General features: G+C 31.3%; 1 protein-coding gene across 1 annotated transcript; it reads right to left on the bottom strand.

Moving 5' to 3' along the window:
* Positions 1–6,165: 6,165 nt before the first annotated feature.
* LOC128164239 (perlucin-like) lies at positions 6,166–8,116 on the bottom strand. Its single transcript, XM_052828008.1, has 5 exons — positions 8,050–8,116; positions 7,123–7,223; positions 6,910–7,006; positions 6,349–6,553; positions 6,166–6,233 (listed from the first exon to the last, which is right to left on the bottom strand). Exons 1-5 carry the CDS (start codon positions 8,087–8,089, stop codon positions 6,203–6,205), a joined length of 474 nt encoding a protein of 157 aa, XP_052683968.1. The 5' UTR covers positions 8,090–8,116; the 3' UTR covers positions 6,166–6,202.
* Between the last annotated feature and the right edge of the window lie 18,305 nt (positions 8,117–26,421).

Here is a 26,421-nt window from a genome sequence, read left to right as displayed (position 1 = left end):
TTCCCCAATGTGTACTGATAAAACTATGCATGTACTGACAATGCAACAGCATTACTGATAAACTGTGACAAAAACTAACGGTGCTGATAAATTTAGAAACGTACTAAGACACTTAGACAGTCTTAAGAAAGTATGACATTACATCATATATTACTGACGGTACTGAGAAACTTAGAGAGGAACTGGCAAGCACTGCAAAAAAACTGGCTTCATTGTTTCCACTATAACTGACTCATAAAAGTGTAAAATCAAATTAATTTTCCTTTTTTGGTTTTATGAATTAATCTTAGTCGTTATATTTAAAGGTCATAAACATTTTTTTTTTTACTTTTTCGAACAATAAATACGTTTATCATTTGTTTAGATCAATATACGGTGGATATCATTCGTGTAAAAAGTTTTGGATATAACACTGTGTATATTCTGTGTACAACTTGACATCATAATTAAAGATTAGATTAAACACTACGTAGGTTAAGCAGGTTGATTAAAGTAGAAAAAAGAATGTGAAAAAAATCAGTTGAAAAGTTTTGAGTTGTAAATGTGAAGAATTAAATGTTGTTTTATTCTTTTTATCAATTGATATGTACGGAATGTAAATGTATGTTACTCTTTAGGGATCTTTTTAACATGCGTAAAGTTTATGAGGTTTTGTAGTACATGTGTGATGTGGCTCTTCATTATGATTTTTACAGAAAGGATCAAAGTTTAACAAAATACGTAGTAAACACTGATAAAAAAAATTTCTCATGGTTCACAGTGATATTTTCCAACTCTTTGTGTTTTTTCTGTAAGTCTCGAGGATTGAAAACACACTCTTCTTTGGTTGAAAATCATATACAATCGAAAATCACAAGAAATCCTGTTTATGTTTTGATTTTCCATATATATGCTTTATATATTATTATTTCGTTCATTCATGATAAGTTTGCAAATGAGGGGGTTGGGGAGAGTTTGACTTAATTATAGAATGGTTCAAGACCAATTCTATGAAACTTTGATAGGTATTTATAAAATAAATAAATTTGAATTATCCAGACCCAACCAATTAGATTTGCACGTGTCGCATTAGAAGACAGGACAATTATAAATCTATGATTGCTTTGGTTAATAGCGAGCGCAGCTCGCCGGCGCGCAGCCCCGGCGAGCGAAGCGAGCTCTTAGACCCAGTGTGCGCGGGAAGAAGAACGAGCTAAACCTACAGTTCATCAAACAAAATTTGTTGTCTACGTCCCATCATGATCTCTAATGTTTTTACCCGTGGTGCTATGCCAAAAATGGCCGACTTTAAACTCGTCATTCAAGGTTTGAAGACACGTTTAGAGTACTGCATATGCTTTGGCGAGACTCAAGAGATTTGTTAGTTTCGTCCATACCTTTGTATTGAGTTGAGATACGTAAACAATGACGAACAAAGTTATGAATGACGTCACAGTGCTCTCGCGCTATATTTCCCGCGATAAATTTAGAGGTGGATCAAACATCTGTTATGCGTGTACTAGCTATTTCAGTATAGACAGCGATACCTGTCTCATTGGCATATGATTTGTTTTTTTTTAATATAGAGATTATTAAAGTATATACTAGCAAGAGCCATACTTTACTGTCATATCGATTAATTTTTAAGCTAATTGTGCATGCACAATGTACAGTAGGCAGGTAAGTATATGAGTATATCAGTAGGGAGGAAATAAACAATAGGGTATTTTGAACTAAATAAAAAGGAATAAGGGGAAAAAATAAACAGTTAAAAAAAATTATGTATGCATATAGTCAAACCATTAAATTTAAAAGTGGGAAATTACACACCTACAAACAGGAACCGGACACATACACAGTCTCTGTCTCTGTCTGTCTCTCTCTCTCTCTCTCTCTCTCTCTCTCTCTCTCTCTCTCTCTCTCTCTCTCTCTCTCTCTCTCTCTCTCTCTCTCTCTCTCTCTCTCGGGAGAGGGGTAGGGGTTTGCGCCGTATGTATCGTAGAGAAATAATCTCTCAAAAATTCTTTGACGCTCGTTGATACCTAAATAACACTAGGTTGACACTGATGCAATGTATGTGTAATTCTTTCTGTGCTCGCCAGAACGGTAGCACCGTAAAACATATTAACATACCATATGTTGTCTACAAAAGAACGATATATGAGTTCTGTAAAATCCAAATTATCGAGATGTTGAATTCTTTTTCTTAATCAAATAGAAGTTTGACGCCTTTCTAAAACCCATTGAACTTTATTGTAGTAACCACCACACCCACACAGACACAACAGGGACACCCCTGTCCCATTTTGTGTCCTTGACATCACCCATATTGTTATTGAAGCAGTATACGGTGAAATCAGACGAATTTTACATAAATGTGTCGTAGTGATCGGTATTGTCTTTTGGCACGTTAATAAACACAACAATTATGATTATTTCTTGCTTAACAAGCATTGCATTTATCAAAGAAAACAAATTTTGAACTACAATGCAACATCATTAAACGGAATTAAATAATTCGTTTTCAAAAGATGAAACAAACATTTAATTGCAATGAAATAGTTCTACATGCTGAATGTACAATCTGACTGATTTGTGAAAATAGACACCCGATTATTGTTTAGAATCAATTACATTCAATATGAGAGTAATAGAAAATCAATTCGTCTGTACATTAAAATGATGTGTTTAACAGTTATAATAGCCAGTGTTTGAGAAAGGGGGTCTTATGACATAACGTCACAAAGCGTGGAAAAAGTCATACATAATAATCTTGTGGACAATTAGATTCTAACATTGGCGCTAATAAACTTTTCACATGCTATTTGTTCATTCAGAATCTTTTTTAAACTATCGAATAAACTTAAGACAAACTAAGATAAGATTGCAAAGGCCAGTTTTTTATGCAACAAAGGCAGACGCAAATAAATGTAAACTATGACGTCAGGCATACCTAAGGTTTGAAAGTTGCATTCTTTGTAGTAAGACTTTTCATCCGGCCCCGACGGCTTAATCTCGATCTCCTCAGGCGTGATTTCTGATTCAATGAATCGAAGTAGTTAGCAGAAATTCTGTTAACCATTCCGGTTACTTTTCAGCTTTCCAGGACTTACGAAGACAATTATTTTTTTAATAGAGCGTAAGTTTAATTCAATTCTGCTTCATGATTGGCTAAACAGATTCTTTAATATCGTACTAAATAAGTTGCTTGTTTTCAGAATTATATGATGATACTTTTACATTACATCTAGATACTTTAACATTACATGCTGGTACTTCAACATTACATGGTGATATTTTATCATAACATGCTGATACTTCAACATTGCATGATGATACCTTTTAATCATATGCTGTTACTTAAATGTTACTTGCTAATATTTCATAAAATGATCGTATTTAATTATGCTATCATTTAATAATTATTCATTTGATGACATATCGGCGCTTCTGATTGGTCGAAAAATTTCTTTGATACCTGCATCAATAAAATTTTTGCCGGATCTACTTTTCTCAACTGTTCTGATCTAACACTATTTATAGAACGGGAATTTCCAAGATAAACACTGTCAACAAAATGTAAAGTTGTGTCTGTTTTATTGTCAGCGAACAAAATGCAACCTTGTGAATATAAAAACTTGAAAGTTTAACCTTAAAAAAATAAACAAAACACATTATTTGATTCACGAAATGGAAAATTAAGCGTCTTCTCACGATTTCGTCTGCTTGAGATCAATCAACTTTTACAGCGAGGCTGGCTGTTACTTTTCCAGGAATATTATAACGAACATATAAGCCTATAAACTTTCACGGTAACACTGCTGTTCAAATTTGGTAACGATAATTTTTTAATTTACACACGTACATGATCGGTCATCAGAATAAGCGTCGTAAAGAAAAGCTATGAGTAATGCATCAACTCTTTCGGCGCATTCCAAGCGGCAGAAATACCATTTAAGTACATCACTGTCTATCTAGTTACCACACCGTTTACAAAAGTCGCTTATACATACTATTCTTTGTCGACATATCAGCTATTTTCGTCCACGATCGCCTTTCCTTGAATGGTTATGTCCAGTTGCATATTCCAGCGATCTCACATGAAAACTAGTTTTATTACGAGTTTTTCTGCACAGTGAATAATATCACAAGCTATCGCATGTATTTTCCTTTTGTTTTCAATTCAGCCGGTTCAGATTTTAACTCACTATTTGTGTTTAATCCATTAAATTCAGCTCAATAGCTCTGCATCAGCTGAAGGCGCATCCATTTTGAATATTGTTGCTGTTGTTGTTTTGTATTCATACGCGCCGCTTCATTTACATTATTTACATTTTTGATCAATGACACTTCACTTGTTTTTATTTAAAAATGGTTTATTAAATGATAAAAAATGAATTTTATATTTTTTTCTATTGATCGACGTATCAAAGAAAAACTTGACCGGAAAACTTTTTCATCAATGCGCTACGCGCATTGATGAATTATTCCGGTCAATTTTTTCTTTGATACGTCGATCAATAGAAAATTTTTTAAATTCATTTCTTAATTCTAAAAAGCTTTAAGCACCGGGATCGTAATTCCGTAAAACTTGGGGATATCATGAAAAAGAGAATAAATGACTAAAGTCAAGCTACTCAACAATTCAAACAAGTATCATTTTCTTATTTAAAAATGACACTTTTCGAATCCGATTGGTATTTTTTAAAATCTCTATTGTCAAAACTTCGGCTTGTGGTTCTTTGGTGAAAGTAGATTCTTGAGGGAATTGGGGCAAGGTTACATTCATTACATGTATATTTGTTGGAACATGCGCCCAAATATCTATGTGTCAAACGACACCTGCGTCCCTTAATTATCACGCCTCCTTGTTTCGGCGCCTTCAAATTTCGCTTATTTTACCAAGGTTTATTGGTTTTTGCGCTTTGACGCCATTAAACTATGAATTTATGGTTTAAGGAACTTTTTTAAGGAATCAAAGTTCGAACAATCATCCAGTAGATCCTCGCGCAAATCAAGTAGCAAACCTACCCCTTAGTCTCGAGAAAATGGATGGGGGAGGACCAGTTGCATATTTAGTCAGTTCAAGCATATCTTGACAGCTTACACCATAGCATACCAAAGCATTTGAAACTCATACAATAGCATCACGTATTTAAGCATACCATTAGATTATTCATAATTATAGATAACCATAACATACCATAAGCATAGCATACAACATAATTACAACTCGGGTTTTAATGATTAATCAAAGTACTGAAGTACTGAAAGCCGGACTCTTTTGGTGTGTCTATTTGCATATTGTGTGGTAAAGACTTAAATCTCTCTCTCTCTCTCTTTCTTTTTTTCTTTTTCTTTCATGCTTTAAATGTCGACAAAGCGCCAGAGAGCGACCAAATTTTGTAAGCGGATATTAACGAAAACATGTCTGTTTAGAAGAAAAAAGTTCAACAGTTGCTGTCAGGATTTTTGAAACAAGCGTTATATATTCAATCCCCATTTCTTCAACGCGCAGCAAAGTAGTTCATGAAAATTCATGCGCTTTGAATGTGTCCAAAATGCATAGTCTTGTTTTTAAAACATATTATTAATAAGAAAACTAAGATAGACAATGCTTTTGAAATAAAAAAAAGAAAGAAAGAAAACACCAACACTTTTGACAACACCTGGCTTTTTGTGTATCTATTTGGTATAGCGGAATCTTTTACTTTGATGGTGTTTGGTTTACTTATGATGTTGTAGTTATAGCAACATTGCCAATTTGCCTGCCTACAGCCAGTACTCTGCTTTCAACAGAGCCCGGCTTAAAAAAGAATAAATGTTTAATGGTAAACATTAGCTTTTTTCATTATTTAACATCAAAATATTTTAAAATGATCCGTATGTTTAGGAGGCACTTTTGTTCAAATATCAAGCATACCATACTATACCATTACGTCTTTCATTTCAATATCATAGAGTTGCATACCAATCTCATAGCATAGCTTTGTATTTAAACTTTCATATCATATCATATTATTAAAATTGCATACTTTATGTATAAAATGACTGAATATTGTCTGCACTGAATGCTACTTCATTTATAAGAACAGTAAAAAAGATTCAAAACATAAGTAACTAAATACAATACAATGATATCATTGTGTATTTTCTGGCATACTCAGTAATGAGCAAACTCAATCAAATGTTTATTGTTGTTTATTATTAGCCAAGCGACGGCTCATCCAATGACATTTTCCTCTCCGTGAGACCTGCAAAGATGTAAGACGAGCAATATAGAAACACTGTGTACGATTTCGTACATGTAAAAGTTAAAAATTGACTTTGATCAGTTTGATCATCAATCTTCCCATTATGAAAACTTACTCCTTTTCACAAATAAAGTTGTATTTGTTTGAACATGATACGTCATTCCAATGAAACAAACTACCAGTTGAGACTGCACAGTCTTCAATGTTTTGGTTATTGGGTTCCCCGGGCCACCAGTTTGTGTACTGAGCAATTGTCTGGGTTGACATCCAAACCCACTCTCCCTCTACCAATATGTCAGTCAATCCAATCCAAAAGCTTCCTGAAAGAGTTAGAATGGGTTTTCAGTTGCTGACTGGCAGAGATTTTTTAGGTCTTTGTTAGATTTTCAACAAAAATGAAGACTTTTGAATTACTGAAACGTCGGATTGTTTAGAAAAAAACACCTCAGAAAACACTCGAATGTAAATGTTTATATTTTTTTACACATGCAACCTCTATCACAAAAGTCTACAATCCCCTGGCAGTGGTTGTCACAAATTTTACAATTTACGATTTAACATATAGCACGACACCCGAAACCCGAAAGACGGCGCACAACGACCGATGGGAACAAATACCAGTAGCAATGAGTCAAGTAGGAGACTCAAATGACCTAAAAATGCTCAATATCTTTACCTGTTGCCTTGCTGTCTATCAGATGCAATCGAAGAAATTCATCCTCAACAGCTGTCTCAATTTCAACCAATCGCGAATGCATTAAGTTACAGTAAAACTGTAAAAAGGATATTAAAAAAATACATTACATATCAATTATAGATATGTTTGAGCTAGGTTTCAAAAATGTTTCTTGAATGTAAGGATTTACGGCAATTCGTCAAATATGTAAACCTCTGCTTCTGTCCATCCGTCTGGGGCATCTGTAATAAAGGCGTAGCATGATGACCCGCGATTCACCCAACCATGAGGGCACGGGGCAGGCTGCGACAATACTATAACAAAAAAGATTGCATGATGAAAAAAGAAACCCTAAATTTTAACATGACGGACGCTCCTCACTTTTAGTTAATTTTCGGTGAAAGATTGGTCCTTTTTTGTTTGCATTCAAATATTTTAATGCGAAAAACTAAGGGAAGATTACCAGTCAAGTTTTTGGATTTAAACTATTTTAGAATTTTCTAATTTTAGCATGCAAAATACAATTAGACGCTTATTGATATTGATTAAGTTACTTAATATATTTTCCATTTACATTAGAAAAAAATCATACAACAGCAAAAGTAAATATGAAATTACGTAGTTGAAATCTTCACATTGCAAAGATAAGAAAATATTATAAGATAGGTCGTTTCTGACCTTTATCTGTTTCTTTAACGAAAAACAAAGCTAATAAAACACCACTTTTACGGGACCAAGGATTTTGTTAATCATTTCAAGGGCACATAAGTTAACATTTAATGTAATCAACAGAAGTTTCAAGTAAACGTTCAAATGCACTACTTTGTGTCATTGAATAATAAAGACTGTATCATTTCGAAAATTAAACAACTACGTAAACCTATAAGAACCGCTATTTTCCGTCTAGCTATTGGATTGTTATCAATTGAATTGGTGAAAATGTACATATTATAAGATAATACCTAAGATATGTTCATGTCCCGTACGTTATTGTTTCTAATAATCTTTGAATAGAAATGAGATGATTTATACAAAATGACGAAAGTCAGTGTTATGTGAGAGAGAGAGAGAGAGAGAGAGAGAGAGAGAGAGAGAGAGAGGGGGGTTTTAGTCAAAACAAGACATAATATAAATTCAAACCTGTGCCTAGAATAAAGGAAGTAATCAACACGATTCTCATGATAGCTTTGATTGTGATTTAGCAAGCCTTATCTACTAACCCAATTCATGTGCGCCAATCGTATAAGAATGTCATTGGTTTTACAAAGAACATAATCTTGTATAAATAATGATCATTTTCTATATATTATGTCGTATGAAATGTAAATTATTTTGAATGAATAGACCCATATTATCTTTGTGGTCAGAGAGGTCACAATCGGGTAGAATATGAATGATTTCCAGTTGCATCTATACTTATAAATATGTAGAACAATTCTAATGATAAAAAGGGAGGCTAAAATGTGTTAAATACCTTTAAAAAAAATACATTGATTACATGTATATAAAAAATCTAATCATGAGAGAGAGAGAGAGAGAGAGAGAGAGAGAGAGAGAGAGAGAGAGAACAAAAAGATCACCTCCATGGAAAAAAAATGATTAAACATATATTTGTTGAATTTAACAGACGATTTTTTCAAATTTGGAAGTGGTGTGGAACTCATTGCCAATTAAATAATTATAGAATGAGGTAGATTTGGTAATCATTTTTGTCCGACAGTATAGTGTAAAGAGTTTTATTGTTTGTGGGGTGGATGGACCCAATACTAGTATGAAGCCTGAACAATCGTTAATAAAAATATACCACATCATAAATTACGCTTAAAATTTGTAAATGTCAGCATAATATCAGCGTAATATAATAAAGAGACACATTTTATTAGCATTTCATTTTTTCAATTTTTTTAATCACAAGACAATAAAAGAGTGAAACAATTTTGACTTTTTGATTAGACTGCTTCATAATTCTCAGACCCGGTTTTCTTGTGATGGGTTATGATTAAATAACATCCCAAATAACAATCCCACAAAAGCAAGTTATGATGTCTATATTAATATTTCGGATAACATTTTTATAGTTTATATTTATATGCGGTTTTCGCAGGTTGAGATCCCAGGGGGAAAGGGTAACCTAACACCTCCCTTTTTCCTTTACAACTATATTTTAATTTTAAGAAAAGGTACAAACTTTACTGATAAACTGCTAATAGAGAGGTAGGGAGTAGAGCTCTTTATTAATTTCAAATGTACTTACTGTGTTACATTCTCATGAACAAAAAAACCCTTGCCCCCTTCCCGTCATTTCAAGATTCCATGAATGTTATAACTTAGAAAAAAGGTCTGATTCATAAAAAAATATGTAAAAAGAAGGATCCAAGAAATGAACTATAGCTTACATTATAAATTCCTCCATCATGGATCAAAACTTGCAATGATACTGCGTACAGGTATAGTTATATTTGATAAAAGTGATTTAATTATGATTTTAAAATTTAAATGCGAATCACATTGAAAGGGTGTGCAATTACTCACTTTTACAATTATTTGTTTGCAGAAATTCAAACAGTCAAAAGTATTGCTTATAGGAGTCTAACCTTAACATCTGCAGGATAGTTTATAGATGGCCAGTGAAATATACACGTACAGAAATGCGATGTCTATTGCAACAGACTCAGATGATAACGATGAAAAATTGCACGAGGCATTCCTAGTGAATTCCGAATTATTTCAACATAGAAAGAATAATCGTACCGTGACCAGGCTACACTCAGGTCAAACTGGGTCCGTAGGACATCTTTCATTTTCAACATACCCCATTATAAATTAAATCTTTGTCAGAAATCAGTTCTCGTTTTTGTTGATTTTTTCGAGTAAAATATGATAATCTGTGAATGAAATTATCTTGGAAAATTTCCCCTTCATCTAATTTAATTGCACTTCTATCACAGGTTTGTATATTTTGATTAAAAATCGTCCAAATGTGCTGCTTAAATATTATATCGGGACAAAAAATAGCAGTTTATAGACTAGATGCAAGTCTCCATCAAACTTCAATATGTGATATAATGAATAAGACTAACAAGATCGGGCAATTTTTGTGGAATTAAAATCACAGCATTTCTCAATACTTTGCCTAAACTTGAACTTGTATAGCTTTGTCAACATTCTGACTAGTTTACCTTCTCAACAGAAGAGCGCAACAGGGGAGACAATTCTAACAGTAGTAATAATATGCAAATGTAAGGAATAAGAATTCTTTGAGAAACAATGATAACAACTAATTTCTTTTTAATTAAAAGCAAAATAAGGTGTTTTTTCATGTTTAATTACAAATGTTAACTTCAGTGGATTAAAATTGCCTGTAAAATGAAATTTAAAAAACCAACAAATTTTTTAATTTATTTGAAAATGGGATGTTTTTGTTAATTTGTTACCTATTAGTCCTTGAGAGTCCAAAGATGGATTTTATATGTTTGTTACAAAACATCAGACAGTTTCTTATTAACACAAAATTTCAAAAAATAATGCGGCACTTTCGGAGAAATTCTTTCTGAAAAATTGACAAAAATGTATAATTATCATTTCTTGGCATCCTGCCAATATTTACACCCTTGGGACTTCATGGTGTAAATAGAAATATGAAAAAAATATGCAACGATTAAAGGTTTGAACTTCCTCTTTAAGAATATAGTCTTATTTTTTTTCAAACATTGTTTATACATTTTATAATTAATTACTGAATTTGACAGTTTTTTGGAGTTGATTTTAATCAACTCTCCTATGCACTTACTCAGACAAACCGAAAGTGAAACAGTGTTTGGACCTCAGCACAAATCATTGCTGCTGACAAGACTTAGTTTTTGAAAATAATCGATAAATTCGAATTAATGTATGCTAAAGCATTGTTTTTCAAGGAAACTTATTTATAAATACCTTGAAAATAGTCAGATTTTAAATGGTACGAACAATTTAAATATTTTTTGTAGTTGTATGTATTCCTACGCCAGAGTTCAATATAGTATCGTTCAGTTCGACGCTCGGCTGTCTCCGTAAATCCTTGTCGGAGATTTACGGTGTCAGCCGAGCGTTTGGTTGAACGAGAGTAGAGTTCAATATTGCTTTGATCCATACAATTTTCGAGAAATATTTCTATTACTGATACATAGTTTGATTGAATTAATTTAATCTTTAAACATTATTTAACATGATTCAGAAGGGGATTTCCAGACATTTTTGTGGAAAAAGTCCAAAAATTCATATTATAAAAATGTAATACAAATTAGAAACTACATGTAATGCAAAATAACATATGATTGATTTTAAAATAAATACACATCGACAAAATCAACTCCCGTCAGTTCTTCAGTACTTTGATTCTCTTAACTTTTCTGGATTTTAGAGGCTAATTAACCAGAATGCAATACTGGCCGTTACTATAAATAGAAACATCCAGTGCAAAAACAAACATCATATATCTGGCTCTAGATGGGTATCCTTTAAATCTATGATAAAATTCTGTTCATTCTTGAGACTTGCTGCCACAGCTTTTTTCCATATTTGCATGGTTTTCTCGTAGACATGCTTTTAACATCTATTCCACATGTTTTTTGTTTTTGTCTAATTTGTTGCATTTACATAATGCTTACAACATTTATTATTACAAAATTGAAATGAAAAACATCAACTACAGTTACCTGTTTGTCCTTTTTTTTCTGACTATTGACTACTTCAGTATGTTTTTATTCCTCGCGATTTCTGTTTCCGATGTCAAAAAACACTGGAAAATCCTATTTCTGTTTCGCTTTCATTGAAATTAGATCCTTAATGCTTTCAAATTTCGTTATGTTGCTGAAAGGATCAAGCAACACTTCATAGGAGAAGTGATATATCAAAAGGATCTAATTCCAATTCAATCTTGAGCATTAATATACGAGATTTAGCTTGAAAAAGTATTGATACCGTCATGGCTACCGGTATTTTGTAAAAATGAAGTTGACATTGACGCTGCTCGGTTAATATTTTTTGTTTAATTTATGCAGTTATATTTACTAAAGTAATATTCAATTTGTCAATTTGCATTTATACAGTTCGGCTTTGCTTTTGCTAAAAATAAACCCAAGTTACAAAAGGGTCAAAACTATAGTCAAAAATGTATAACAACAATAAGGCAAATCTGACAACTATTCAACAAAAACATTCTGAAATACCGGTGGAAAAAAACGCAGCTCAATTCAAACAAAATCAACATGTTTGATTTCAAAATCAACATACTCTGATACAATATGAACGATCATCGATGCAAAACCAATAGGGTTTTTTTCAATTGTCACTGAATGGTATGAAGAGCAGACCTCAATTTACGCAAAAGATAGAACTAGTATAACTAGGTCATCATGTGAGAACTAGGTATGGTGAATGCAATAAATGTCCCCTACTTTAAATTGGACGATATTTTACTAAAAGGTAGGCATGAATATGCAACTTCATAAAATAGAAAAGTCTTGATTATTCTGTTCATAATTTTAATGTGTACAACTGATCAAATACTGTTGGTTTATGGAAGTACTTTTAATAGAAGAATAATAAGCAGTTTATTAAGCTTATGTTCAACATATTTCGGACGAAACTAGATACGATCTCGTTATGGATCGGAACCAGACCTTTAGCTCTTACTGGGGACAGAAATAGGTGTTTCGAATTAAGCAAACATTTAGAATCATTATTACAAACATTTTCTCTTCAAAGTTTGTTGGCCCCTTAAAATCACTAATTACGTAACAATTAGTTTTTCATTTAGATACTCATAGTTACAACCAACAACTTTGCCTGTATTATACAAAATATTGATCGTTTTTAACTAATTTGTAATAAAGTTTCCGATTTCCTTGGCCTCTTAATAAATATATTTTATCTTAAACGATTTCTTTCTTTTCTTTTGCAAAAGTGTGAGTAAACTCGACGCTGCCATTTTATTCTGATCCAGACAAAACAAAAGGTATTAAAAAGTAATTTCAAAAGCCATATAAAAAGGGATCTTATACAAAATGTGGCTTGTGTAAATAATATGAGACGTGGAGATAGATAAGCAGGTGAAGCGCCAGCCACATTTCTGAATATAAATCCCAACATTCGGACAAAAAATATATATCCGGTCGCGACGTGCCATGTTTAAACAAATGAGAGTGTCTTCAGTCCGAGTGAAACATATAATTACTTACAAGGTTTGTTTCTGACTGACTACGGAAATATATCGGATAAATCATTGTCATAGATGGCAGGGCGGAGCCGAACTGTCTATGAAGCTGAAATCCGATACACTTCTGTCGTCCAAACCTACATGTATGAAGTGTTTTGTTTTTCCCAAGGACAATCAAGTGAAACATTTATTCACCAGGAGCGATGATCTACGCAAATCCATGTGAAATTGGCCTAACATCTTGAGTGAATTTACTCAGTCGAATTATTATTTCTCATTCTCACCTTTTATTTACTCGTCCACCTTTCCTGTGCCCTTGTCCACGTTCAATGATTTGTTTTGTTGCTATTTGATTTAAAGATCGAGAACATAAGCACCGCCTTCAAATTTACCTGATCACTGTATCCCTGTCAATCAACTGAATGGAGGCCCCTTATTGGATGTTAGCGAATGATTGACCTTGAAATTAACTTTTGTCTGTTGATGCACACCGTGGCGATTAATTGCCATCTATTTCATATGTAGCACTATAATCAAAAGAAATATTAAAGCTTTACTCGTACTTGGTTTATGTACCACACCAAACACGCTGACCACCTACAGTAGTCTGTCAAAAATACGTGGAGTCCGCCGATCATGCATCCATGAAAAGGTTGTTTATTTCCAAAGATGTTTGTGAATAATTGAGCATAGATAGTTGAATTAAATCTAAGATTGCGTCCAAGATTTAAATCGTTGGTATCATATTTCTTTGAGATATCTCACGAGCCGAAACCGGAAGAGAACAAGTACAGGCACCTCTGGTACATGCGCAGCTGGTAGCATTATTGTGCACTTTAATTAAGCAGCTAATCGGAAAAGTTTTACAAGTGTATGTTGCAATGTTGCATTAGTATTAAAGTACGGTGGGATGATCGTATAATGCACAAAACATCAGGATATATATTCAATAAATCTCTTCAGAAACTTGTGCAATCAAACGAATCATTTTGCACATTTCGCACGCGGTTATTCATGCATTTATAATAATTTCAACGATCGACAATTTGTTTTTTTATAAGTACATATAAATAGGATATTATTTTAGATCATCGGAAAAATTATATTCAACAGTTTAATACCCCGTGTATATAGACATGTAAACGCATGCGAGTGTGTATCCATCGGGGCTTCAAACCTCTTTCAATATAGGCTCCACCCCTACCTAAACTTACCTGAGGAAAACCGACCGGTTAAAACCCTCGTTTTTTATTCTGCTCCAGAAACAACAAAATAAGGTTGTTTCAAAGGACAACCACTCTATAATTTAAATAAAGACTGATGTCATTATTCGTAATGTTACTCGAGATATATATTTATCTTATATTGTCGGATTTTTGTCTTCGATATAATAATTAAATGGCGAAAATTACTGTATTATGTAAACCAATGACTATACAATGACCTTGACAAGTACCATTAAATGAATACGTTAATAATTATGTACAAGCTGTGCAATAATTAATATATTATCACTCTGTTGGAAAGTCCTTGGGAAATTACAATTGGATTGTATTTGCGCAGCAGCATGATCTCATACATCCAGGTATGGGGCAGGAATACTATATTTGTCATAATTACAGACTCTATGGAGTTCTGATATTGTATGTTTGTCACAAACTACGTGTTTTCTGTCAACCTTTAACCTATACTCGTGTTTTTACTCATGCTATGTACTGATGCGGGATATTGTAAGCCCGTATCCCTCGACGCTGTGATGGACAGTTTTGATACTGTATTTGGAACTAAAATACTGCTTTCTAATTTAATCACTGAATCTACACTCATGATCAGCACAGGGGGTCATGACTAACCGAAACTGTCCGTACTAGCCGAAAGGGTATATATATCCATGTAATTGTTAGAAGTCAGACTTGACTTGATTTTGAATTAGACGACACAAGGAATAAAATTGTGAAAACTTTTACTGGAAGTTAATTTAATCAATAACAAAGCAGACTGGGAAACTTTGTGGCAAACGTCTTACAATTATCCGTCAAGCCATGACTTAGACCGCCACTAAAACTAGTCACAAAACATGAAATGTTACTACTAGCGCAAGCATTAAGCAAACTAATACTATACTAGTCAAAATTTCTGACGCCCCAGGCAAGTGTTTGTATTATATTGTTCGTAATTCCAATAATTTTGACCATGACAATGATCAAATATGAAGAATGGATATTACCAAAGCATTTTAATAAAACTCAATCAAAATTTTTTTCAAGGGCTTTATGTAAAAGTCAAAAAGGTACAGGTACCCTACGATTAAAAAAATCACAACATTAATACCTCATACGTTCCCTATTCGCACTTATAATAGAATCTAATAGAGATTCAACGATAGAATGAAAAATCCTATGTGAAAGGCTATTTCATCCAGTTCTGCAAAATTCAGATGCTGAAGCAGTTCTTCACCTTGGATTTACATCGTCCTGGCCTAAAATGTGCCGTACAGTTGCACGTGCTGTACGGTGTCTTTCAGAAAGGTGAGTTACCCTAATATAGCGGTCATGTTGACGTGACGTTACATGACGGTTTGGCCTTCATGTTGAGTCTTCAACACTTCCGATTGCACTGAGCTTCCGGTCAAGCCTTAGAATGATTAATTGCTGTCTGAAAAACAATCTAATGATCTGTGATGAAAATTATAAATTAGGAATTAGGATTTATTGTTAAGGACTTAATTCTTAAAGATTAAAAGTAAATAAAGAAAAGATTTGGAAAGGAAAAAAATTGTGAACCGCGCTCTGCTTGGACCACGCGAACTGATCTTGAAGGTTCCTAGGCAGACATGCGCTTTTTTTTCTTTACTGTTTTTTGTGTTTTTTACAATCAGTTAAAGTAGGAAATCGATCTAATCGAGTCCTTTTGAAAAACACATCCGAAAAACCGATTGAACAAGTATACCCCGCTTTTCAACAAAAACGGTCATGGTCGAGTAATTACTTACTCTACTACAATTTTTTTGACATGAACAGTAGAGCATTTCAAGCAGCAGTCGGTAGTGTTAGCGACTTAAAAACTAATGTTAAAGTTTTGTGAAATAATAAAGAATAAAAGTGGGGCGTTAGAAATTCCGACCAGTATATATTAACTCTTTTTTTTTTAATATATTTGTTTGAATCGAGGGCCCCGCTCTATATATTACATTTTTTGATTTTATAGTACAATTTGCTTGGAATATGTTAATTTCCGGTAAACATCATGCATAAGCGCTAGTATTGCTTAGTAGCACCTTTCATGATTATTTGTACAGATTTATCATTTACTCTCGGCAGCATATTTGTTATTATGTATTATTTCGGTTTTTTTAAAAACAATATGAGAAATGTTGTAGTTTTATTCATTACTACTATTTCAAACGTACATGTACCATGAATTTTGCACTTTGAACATTTTTAAAATGACCCTCATATTGTAGAGTTTTATAATATGTTTGGTATTTAATTAAGTTTACATTGCTAATGGCATATGTGTTCTTATGTATTTTAAGTTTCTACAATTATACCTTGATCAATTTTTAAAATGTATTTTGTGTTCCGAGTGCTTTAATTGCTCATTATGTGCTCATTTACTAACTATATGTGTTTTGGGCGCTAATAAATGTGGGAACGTACATTTCATGATGGCATAGTCAGTTTTGTTCTTCGTAATTTCAGTTTTGTATGTTTCCTCCATGTGATCTAGCGACAATTTAGTGATGATGTTTGGTTTTTTATCATTTATGGAACAGTCATTTCTTTTTATTCTATGTAAAAAAAAAGAAAGAAAAAAGCCTGCATTTTGGAAATTTAAAATATATATTATACTTTAGTAATCTACAGTTTGCTTGCACTTTGTTAAACGCAAATAATTAAGTTCATTATTTATTCTAAATTAATATTTATATCAATATCGTTTCAAATTAAAAGCATTGCAAAACTCATAACCAGAATTATATGATTCTATTCAAAAATTGAGTTCCTGTTCAGGCCTAATCAGAACCTAATCAAATAAATAAAAACCTTAAAATGCTATTGAGATATATTATTTCTTAATAAATAAAAGCACAATTGTGTATTACAAAGTGTTTTGAATAAAAACTTTATTGTTCAAATACAATATAACAAACATGCACAGGTAGGATCCAAAAACCATAATATAAACATACTGGTTATATAGTACATTGTATTTGGACATGAGGTTTTTTTAAAGTAATAATACATTGTAAAAAAAAATAAATCAGAGAAAGTATAGATGTAATTAGTTAAATCAAGGCATAATATTCATTTGGTTATACTATGTTTTTAATGCATGCAATTGAAAATATATAATTATGCTATTTATATGTATTCCTTCTTAAATGGTTTAGCATTGTACAATTTACTAAAATACTAGATAAAACATTAAAAACCTTTTTTTTAAGTTTTCTGTTAAAAAAAAAATTATAATCAGATATCACAAAACAGTGTTTGGAATTTACAACATTCGTTTTCTTACGGCGATATAGAAAATGTATATTATAAATATAATTAAGTTTAAATCGACAAAATGAGAAATATATTGCAAGTTTGTTAATTATGACATTAGAGTGAAAAACAAAATTATAAAATATTCTTATTTACATACATGTATTACAAGTAAATGTAAGATTGTGTAAACTCAAAACAATTTTTTACTTTTGCTACTCAAACTGGTCTGAATGCTCTATTCAAGCCTGCAGTTCTGTGTCTTCTGGAAAATTGACGAGGTGGAAAATTGTAATTAATAATATTCTCATTTGATATACAAATGTTATACACATATCTCACAGGCTGGTTCGTTTGTACGGAATCATACATTGTAGATAATTCAGAAGTCTTATTACATGTTAAACAAATGAAGTACAAACTGTACATTATACAAGTTGAATACGTGAATAAGTTTTTTCATGCAATCCAATTTGCATGGAAAAGCTTAAAAATAGTGGCGCATGCTTACACATGAGATTACAACGACTTCCGGTTATCAGAATGTGTGTTCTACAACAATAATATAGAACTATGACAAAATATCGGCCTTTTATGCATCAAAGTTTTCTTTTTTCTTTAAATCATAATGTTATTGATATCACATTTAACTTGCTATAGCAGTGTTAAAAAAGGACACTTTATGACAAATAAATCCGTCATTTTATCAAGAAATGATATGTAAGTGCCAACATATTTTTGAGCAGTGGATTTGAAAAGAGGTAATTCAGTTTTTAAGCTATATTTATATAAATATCATAAAAACTACTACTTTTCAAAAATCATAGTAATATTTGCAAGATAAACGTGTTTTTGTTTTTATAATTAATTAATTTCAACTTGACACTTTTCTATTACATTAATAATGAAATTGTTTTTACTTACTGAGATATTACAGCGCGGAATACTGAACTTGTGGAACCCCGCGCCATCTTGAATATATAAAGAAAAAAATATGAAAGATACAACACTAAGTCTTATAGTTTTAAGATATAGTGTCTAACTGATATACTGACATACGAATGCAGTTTCATTTGTAATGAATGTTATCCTTTCATATTCTATTAAATATACTGCCACTTTATTCAATTTTTATGTGAGGGTGTGGTGGATTACATGCACTGTACTCAAAATTGATGAACGTAGAAAACGGGTTCCGTGCTGCAATTTGATTTTGAAATTTAACTGGTAACTTTTTTTAACAAAAACTGTTTTAATTATTGTACACCGCGTCATCGCACAATTATGTAGATTCCTAATTGAGCGAGAGGAATTTATAACCGCGAAAAAAATCGTGACTAGCCTTTTCGAAGACTTTAAAATCTCAATTTTATGTTTCGGACAGATGTAAACTAAATGAAACTATCATAAAATAATTTGGCGTTTGAAATTTTATATTTTTGCGATTTTTGGTGCTAAACGGTTTCATCACGGGTTATAAATGGAATTTACAGTAATGGATGCCCTGTACTCTAATTAAACACATATTAGAAGACGAGAGAAAATCAATCCCGTTAAAAGATGAAATCATTAAAACGAAATACAGGGAAAGGTTGGAGCGATTTTACGAATTGAAGGATTGTCAATAATGCAAAATGCATTATTGTTTTTAAAACATTTGAGCTAAAAAAAAACTGCATAAGTAAACGACTGACCCCATGAATTTGAATGTATAATCATATATTTTTTTTTAATACAGGAACAATCACCATTATCAAAAATCTTTATAAATAAATAACTTTGTTTTCTATTTTCAAAGGAAAATTGATCGAAATACAACCTGGACCAAATTATTATGTGTCTAAATATTATTGCTGTTTTGATTATAGGCAATTTTCTGTACCTTTACATTCAGTCCAATCATGTTCTTTAGTTGAATCGGGGTTCGATACCTTGGAAGATAGTTAATAGTTGTTAATAATTGATAAACGTGATAAAAATGCATGTGATAATACAACTTAAGTTAAGAAACATAATAAACAAATGTTTATGTAATTTTTGCTTGATTCTAAATCTTTGTTTATTGCTTATCGATTCTTCTTACGATATTAGAGTTAGAAATCCTTGAAGTAGACGACCCGGACTCATATATTTTAATCTTCCTCGCAACTGCTTGTCGCATCTAAATAAAAGATTTGCATGACACGTCTATTTAAATGATGCTCAAAAGTATAGAACGAACGTTACTGAGTAACTATATCAATTTGAAGAAAAAAATCGATCAAACTTTATTTTATAAGACGTAATTCGTAAGTTTTTTTTTCACTTCAATTTTGTTGAACGATATCAAAATAAATAAGTTTTATGCTCTGTCATTCATTCAACTAAAAGGCAGTTGAAATGTAACGGGAATGCGACTGAATGACAGAGTCTTGCCATTCAGACATTTTTATAGACCTTTCAGTTAACATTCAGTTGACTGACTTGCACAGTTTCACCCTGGTAAGCCATTGTCAGGTAATTTTTTGTTGATTTGTTATTAGAAAGTGTTTTACCTGCGAGTTCATGACAACGAAGAACAAGAATATGAATAGACCCTGTAGAAATAAAAAACATTTATGTTATTTTACTTCTAACATAGAACAGAAAACATTATTAACTCCTTTTTTTTCTAAGGTCATAAATAATGTTTATCATGACTAGTTACTAGTGCAACAATTACAAAAGATAACTTTAGGTTTGAGTGTCTATGTAAGATTTTGACGATGTCTTGTAAAGAAATCTAAGAGACTAATGAGACGAGATGCTTTTCTATAATAGTCTTAAAAAGAACATCATCAAATTTCATTTGTTTACCTGAAGAGAACTGAAAACTGCAAACAGATACTGGAAAATATTCAGATCTTGATTCACGGAAAATATTCCAAAAACCCAGGAAAGGCCTAATATTGGTAACATTCCACTTAGCCCTCTCAATTCACGTCTGTTAGAGTAGTAAATGAACACTGATATAATTAAATTTTTTTATTGATTAACGATCATCTATCTTAAAACACTATAAGAAATGCACTATTTATTTGTTTTATACTTACGACGCTTGTTCTTTTAGACACTTTTTAATCGGAACTGATGACATACCATGTATTCTTTTCAGAACAACGATGAAAACCATTAAATTTATCTATAGTATATAGAATAACAAGAATAACCTTTCATTTAGCATCATTTAAAGGGGCATGATCACGATATTGTTCAAATTTATTTTTTTAATTCTTATTGTTAAGATTGTTTACATGTAGTAATGCATTTCCAATGATCAACCAAAATTTAAATGTCATTCGTAGAGTTATAAGCAAGATACAGAAATATGTTGCAACCACTATTGAAATACAACCACTATTGAAAAAAAATTAATAGTGGTTCGGATTGTGTTTAATTACAACCATTATTGAAATTAACTTTTTCAATAGAAATAAGAGATAAATTTCATTCTAAATATCAAATTGCAATCACACTATATATTGAAACACAACCACTATTGATATAAATATTGTTTCATGCTTTTACTGAATGTTGGGGATATAGATTTGTGTCTGTCCGTCTGTATGACCGTCTATTATTCCATCTGTGTAACACTTCTGTTTTAGGATGATATCTTAGGGTGGTATGGGAAACCTTGCAATATTCATGTGAATCAAAATATATTGATATCAAAATACCTTTACTGTTTTTTTGAATTTTTAATAAAATTTTGCAATATTTGAATTTAAAATATTTTGAGGGCAAATTGGAATAATTTTCTCATTCATTCACAAGACTTATTATAAGCAATTGAGACATAAAAACATAAAGAAATAGTTAATGCACATGATAATCCGTTAAGTTTACATAGTTTCATTTATAATATTCCTTCACATTTTCTATGAATCTAAGAATAATATGCCTGCAAAGCATATTGAAAATCTCGTCCAATGTATATGCGTAACAGCAACAAACAATAGTATTGATAAGTCATTAATTTTGAAATAGATAGAAATAGTTTTAACAGACGGACATACTCAAATCAATTTTTCCACTTTCAGTGAAGGCGGGCGGTTATTTATTCTGAAGTGGTTGTGTTACAATAATGGTATCAAAGTTATATTAATGATTAAATTCATTCCCAATTATTATTGAAAAAAATGTCGTCACCTTATTTATTTTAATAGTGGTTGTGTAGTGTATATCAATAGTGGTTGCAACAGAGCTCACAATTCTTTCTTATGTAAACAAGGCTCGTACCATGTTTTTTTTTTTAACCTTATATTTTCTCTACTGCTATTTTTAACATATATGAACAGTTCCTTGCGTTTTAAACATTCATTTTAGGTTTAAACTTGAAATTTTCTTTTCAGCATTCAAAATGCTATCAAAACATGACATGAGCTTTGTTTACATAACAAAGAATTGTGAGCTCTGTATCTTCCTTATAACTCAACGACTGACACTCAAATGTTCATTGACTATCAGAAATGCGTTAATGTAGCATTATTAACATTAAAAACCGAAAAATTCATTTTTAACAAAATCGTGATCATGCCCCTTTTAATTTATAGCATCAATAAAAAATAATGATTGTAAGGTAAATTAAAATTAATCACTGTATACAATGGTCCAAATCATGTTTATTGACAAATTTTTGTTGATTAAGGGTGGTACTTTAAACCCTTTAGGGAATCATTATAATTATTTGTGCATTTCCTTAATCATCACATTATTTCAAGTGTCATCAAAAGTTGTTCCAAATGTATTACGCTTTAATTACACCATTCCACCATTCTATGTCCACGGAACAATAAGGGGATGACATTCGGACGAATGTAAAACCAAAGCGAAAACTTACCATAATTATGCAGAGCACCGGAACAATATTTCCCAAAAATGTAGTATGTCGTAGCCAACAGCTTTATTGAAAAAAAAATTAATAAAACAAATAAATCATGTGCTTCCAATGATGACTTAAGTGTTAATTACTCATGTACTCAATATAACATTATAAAACAAGTGGTTTTTATCATACATGTAGTATACCTGTAAATGAAAATATGAAAAACAAATACTTCTTTCTTTTGTCAAAACAATAGAATTAATTTCATACTTGTAAAGGATAAACTTTTTACTTTTTCAATACCAGATTAAAATACACTGCACAATCTACCATCGTGTTTTGGTACGAAAAATTACTTACTATTTAATGCTACCATACCCTGTCAATTCTGTTGCTCCCATTGTAATACCTTCAATTATAGCCGGTAAACCTGCAATCAATGTGAATTATATTTTTTCGGTAGAAGATTATGCTTTCTTTTTTTGGAGGCCAACTTGAGTTTCTTTCCCCACTTATTCATAATAAAAAAAACTTTATATGCTTTACCATGTATTGAATAATATTTTTGCACTGTTTTAGGGAAATCGCAATTCTTTGCACATGAAATAAAGATTATAAAAATACTACAATAATTCCTTAAGATTGTGAAATATGATTTGATATACAATCTCCTACATTACATATGAGGAAAATTGAATCCATCGGTCTTGTTTTTAAAAGGATTAACTCAAGGTATCAAAATGTTAAATTGACCACATAAATCTATATTTATACGAAAAAATTAAATTGGTAATAATGATTAATTTAAAAAACAGAAATATTAATGCTGCCATAGCATGTGTGTAATATTTATCGAAAAAGGTATTCGTTTTATTATTTTTTCAACTCTCCTACATATCAAAAGTATATAATAGCGTCATGAATGCACAAACTATGTCAAAACTTGTTTTAAGGTAACTCCATACTCGTAAAATTCTCTGAGGAAAGTTAAGAAATCGAACTGATTTCAACTTAATAGACTTAAATTTCATCAATTGTTTGAAAAAATATACATGTCATCACACTTTTTGAAATGCCAGACAAACATAAAGTAATGCATATTTAAGCATTAGAAAATCGTATTTTTTGGTTAAAAGTAAAATTTTTGTAGGCAGAAATTTGTTTATCTTGTTTAATTTTATTGTCAACTTTATGAGAAAACTAAAACTACAAAAATATTTTAAAATTAATCGTTGGGATAAGAAAAACTATGGCATTTAGACATACAACTGAAAGAAAAGTCAGAAAAAGAGTTATTTCCCCTTAGCATCGATAAAATATATAAAATATTGGAAATTTAGGATAAAATTAGGCTGCAAAAATATCTTGAACCTACCAATAATTCTAATTACTTCCATGTGATTATATTCACATAAAATAGATAAAACTATCTTGCACGAATTTTAAAGAACTCAAAAGTTTTACAAAAAAGTATGACATCACAGAACACTGGATCTACTTTAACACAGTTTTCTTGGGAAAAAATGCAAAGTGTCTACACATTGAGCGTACTTACAAAATGTGCAATAGCTTACACAATCGGAAGTTGGTAACCGTTAAGTAAGCTTAATGCGCAAATCGATAAATATATTGCAATTTCCTTTGTTTACGAAGTTATATAGTTTGTGGAAATGTCTACGTTTATATCAGTTACACATAAACCACATTTATTTCTTACCCCAGCCAATAAGGAAAAAAACGGCAAATTTTGACCTTGTGCTGAACACTTCATAAACCTCGAATGCAAGATTAATACCAAAGCAAACCATTATAGAAAATATGGCCATGAAGAAGTACTGCAACAAAGCTGAGATTATCAAACAACCTGTCTGAAAATAGAAACAAATATACATTTTATATAAACATAAAATGTGCACACACACCGTCAAATTTTGAAAACTCCCAATGTAAAACTGTTTTTATCAATGAATTGCATGTCTTGAGAAGTATAAATACCTTGCTTTTCGAATGTTCTGTAGCAATTATAAACAAAATATATCCAAAACACAAAGCAGCACAAAGATTAACGATCAATGTCGATCGAACAGATCTAATGTATCTGAAAAAAAATAGCAGAAAGGGCATCATAATATATATTCCGGGTTTTTTTTTTGCATGCTCAAAATTTTAGAACCTTATCTATTTTTTTTATCAATTTAGTTTTTTATAACGCCACACATCACTTAGTTTTTTTAAAATGTGTAATCGGTTTTGTTGTTATTTGAAGTGATACGGACATACAAATTTCATATGGTTATGAAAAGAGCTTCTTTACCAATGTATTTGCATATCAAAATTACTTAATATTAATAAACGTTACCTCCAAAAATAAATGTACAGGGTAAGTGTTATAAACGCTCCTAAAATAGAGAGACTGCTTCCAAAAGTGGTCATTATTAGCCTCTTGATGCCTTCCTTCTTTATCTACAATTCGAGAATATTTATACAAAAATGGGTGGAGTGTGAAATATTTCATATGGATGCATTCATTGATATGAATATTATTAAGTTCTTAAGTATATTTGTTTAAAAATGATGTTCAATTTTGAAATTAGTGTTTCTTTTTCCCCCTTTTTTTTATCACGTGCTTATTGGAAAACAGACAAAATTAGACACGTAACTAAAACAGTAATCAATTCAAAACCCGCCCACATAAAGAATTGCATATATCTATACATGTATATACCTCTTCATTTCTAATATTGGTCACGCTCATCAGAATGGCAAAGTTGGTTAGATGGTTGCAAGAGCAAATCACCTGAGAATCGGTAATGTTTTTCAAGGAACATCCAGAAGTATTCCAAACGCTGTGTGGATGAAATTGAGAAACAAGTAGCAGAATATATAATTTAAAAATATTTCTTTTCATATATCTCTTACACGTTTTTCTTGAAATCGTTTAACAGTTTCTGAATTAACAATGTTGTTTACTTATAGTTTAGGTTGGTTTAAGTGTTTCTAAATTAAGAATGTTTTTACTGATTGTTTAAGTTTTCAAATTTAATTGTTTGAAAAAAAAATAAATAAATACCATAGGTAAAATGTGTTCTAGATGCATTAAGTATGTATAAAATAAAATATCGACTAAGCATTAAACATTTCAATATTTTGGGGGGAATTTAGGTAAAAGAAAACTAAGTTTGGCAATTCATGTTTATTATAAAATAAAACTAAACTAAAAATGCGTTTAGAAATTGATAAAGAAAATTGGGAGTAGAATACTGTTGCTCAAAACATACATTGCTATTGAGGTACACTGCTCCTCCCTAAATTTTTTTTTTAATTATTGGTTTATTAGCAATATTTTCACAATTAGAAAAATCTCAATAACAGTGTAAACTTTTCAGGAATTTTCTTTAATTACTCACTAATTATTCATTTGCCACTAACTTTGAAAATATTTTATTGACCCACTTACTAAAAATAAAAAAATAACTCTTTAATCAAAATTTTTTTCAAGGTATCACACCGATAATCGACCAATCAATTGTAGTTCCATATATACTTTAGAATTATTGTTTTCATTGACTGCATTTTTACATTTTCCTTTACTCAGTTTTAAGAATTGTTGCTCCACTGAGTAGGATATTTTATGTATTTTGTTAGGTGATGATCTTTTTTCACAGGGACTACTTCTTTCAGGGCACATGCAGCAGCTTCCTGGGGATTGTGCAGTCTGTTTACATACAAATGCAAAACACGTGATTTGATGGTAGACCTGTTTGGAGCTAGATATTTTGAGAAAATGCCCTTTTTATGGTGTTAGCTGATGAGATAGGTAACAAATAACATTTCCTCCGAATATTTTGTCATGAGAAATACAAACTGATTTTAAAGAATTTTTTCTCCTCTACGGTGCTATATAGTGAAAACAATTACCGGTGTGATACCTTTATAGATGGTTTTTCATAAACACCAGGGGTTTGTTTCTATTCTGAGTA

This window comes from Crassostrea angulata, chromosome 9, assembly GCF_025612915.1.
Source record: "Crassostrea angulata isolate pt1a10 chromosome 9, ASM2561291v2, whole genome shotgun sequence".
Taxonomy (NCBI): Eukaryota; Metazoa; Mollusca; class Bivalvia; order Ostreida; family Ostreidae; genus Magallana; species Magallana angulata.
Note: the sequence above shows the minus strand (reverse complement) of the source record. Positions and strands in the feature narration are given on the sequence as shown.

What these genes read in the sequence shown, in the direction of transcription:
- LOC128164239 (XM_052828008.1), bottom strand. Translation starts at nt 8,089, where the DNA reads ATGAGAATCGTGTTGATTACTTCCTTTATTCTAGGCACAG. An exon ending in TTCCTTTATTCTAGGCACAG is followed by an intron (nt 7,224 to 8,049) that starts GTTTGAATTTAT and finishes TTTTTGTTATAG; the next exon opens with TATTGTCGCAGCCTGCCCCG. An exon ending in ACGGATGGACAGAAGCAGAG is followed by an intron (nt 7,007 to 7,122) that starts GTTTACATATTT and finishes TCCTTTTTACAG; the next exon opens with TTTTACTGTAACTTAATGCA.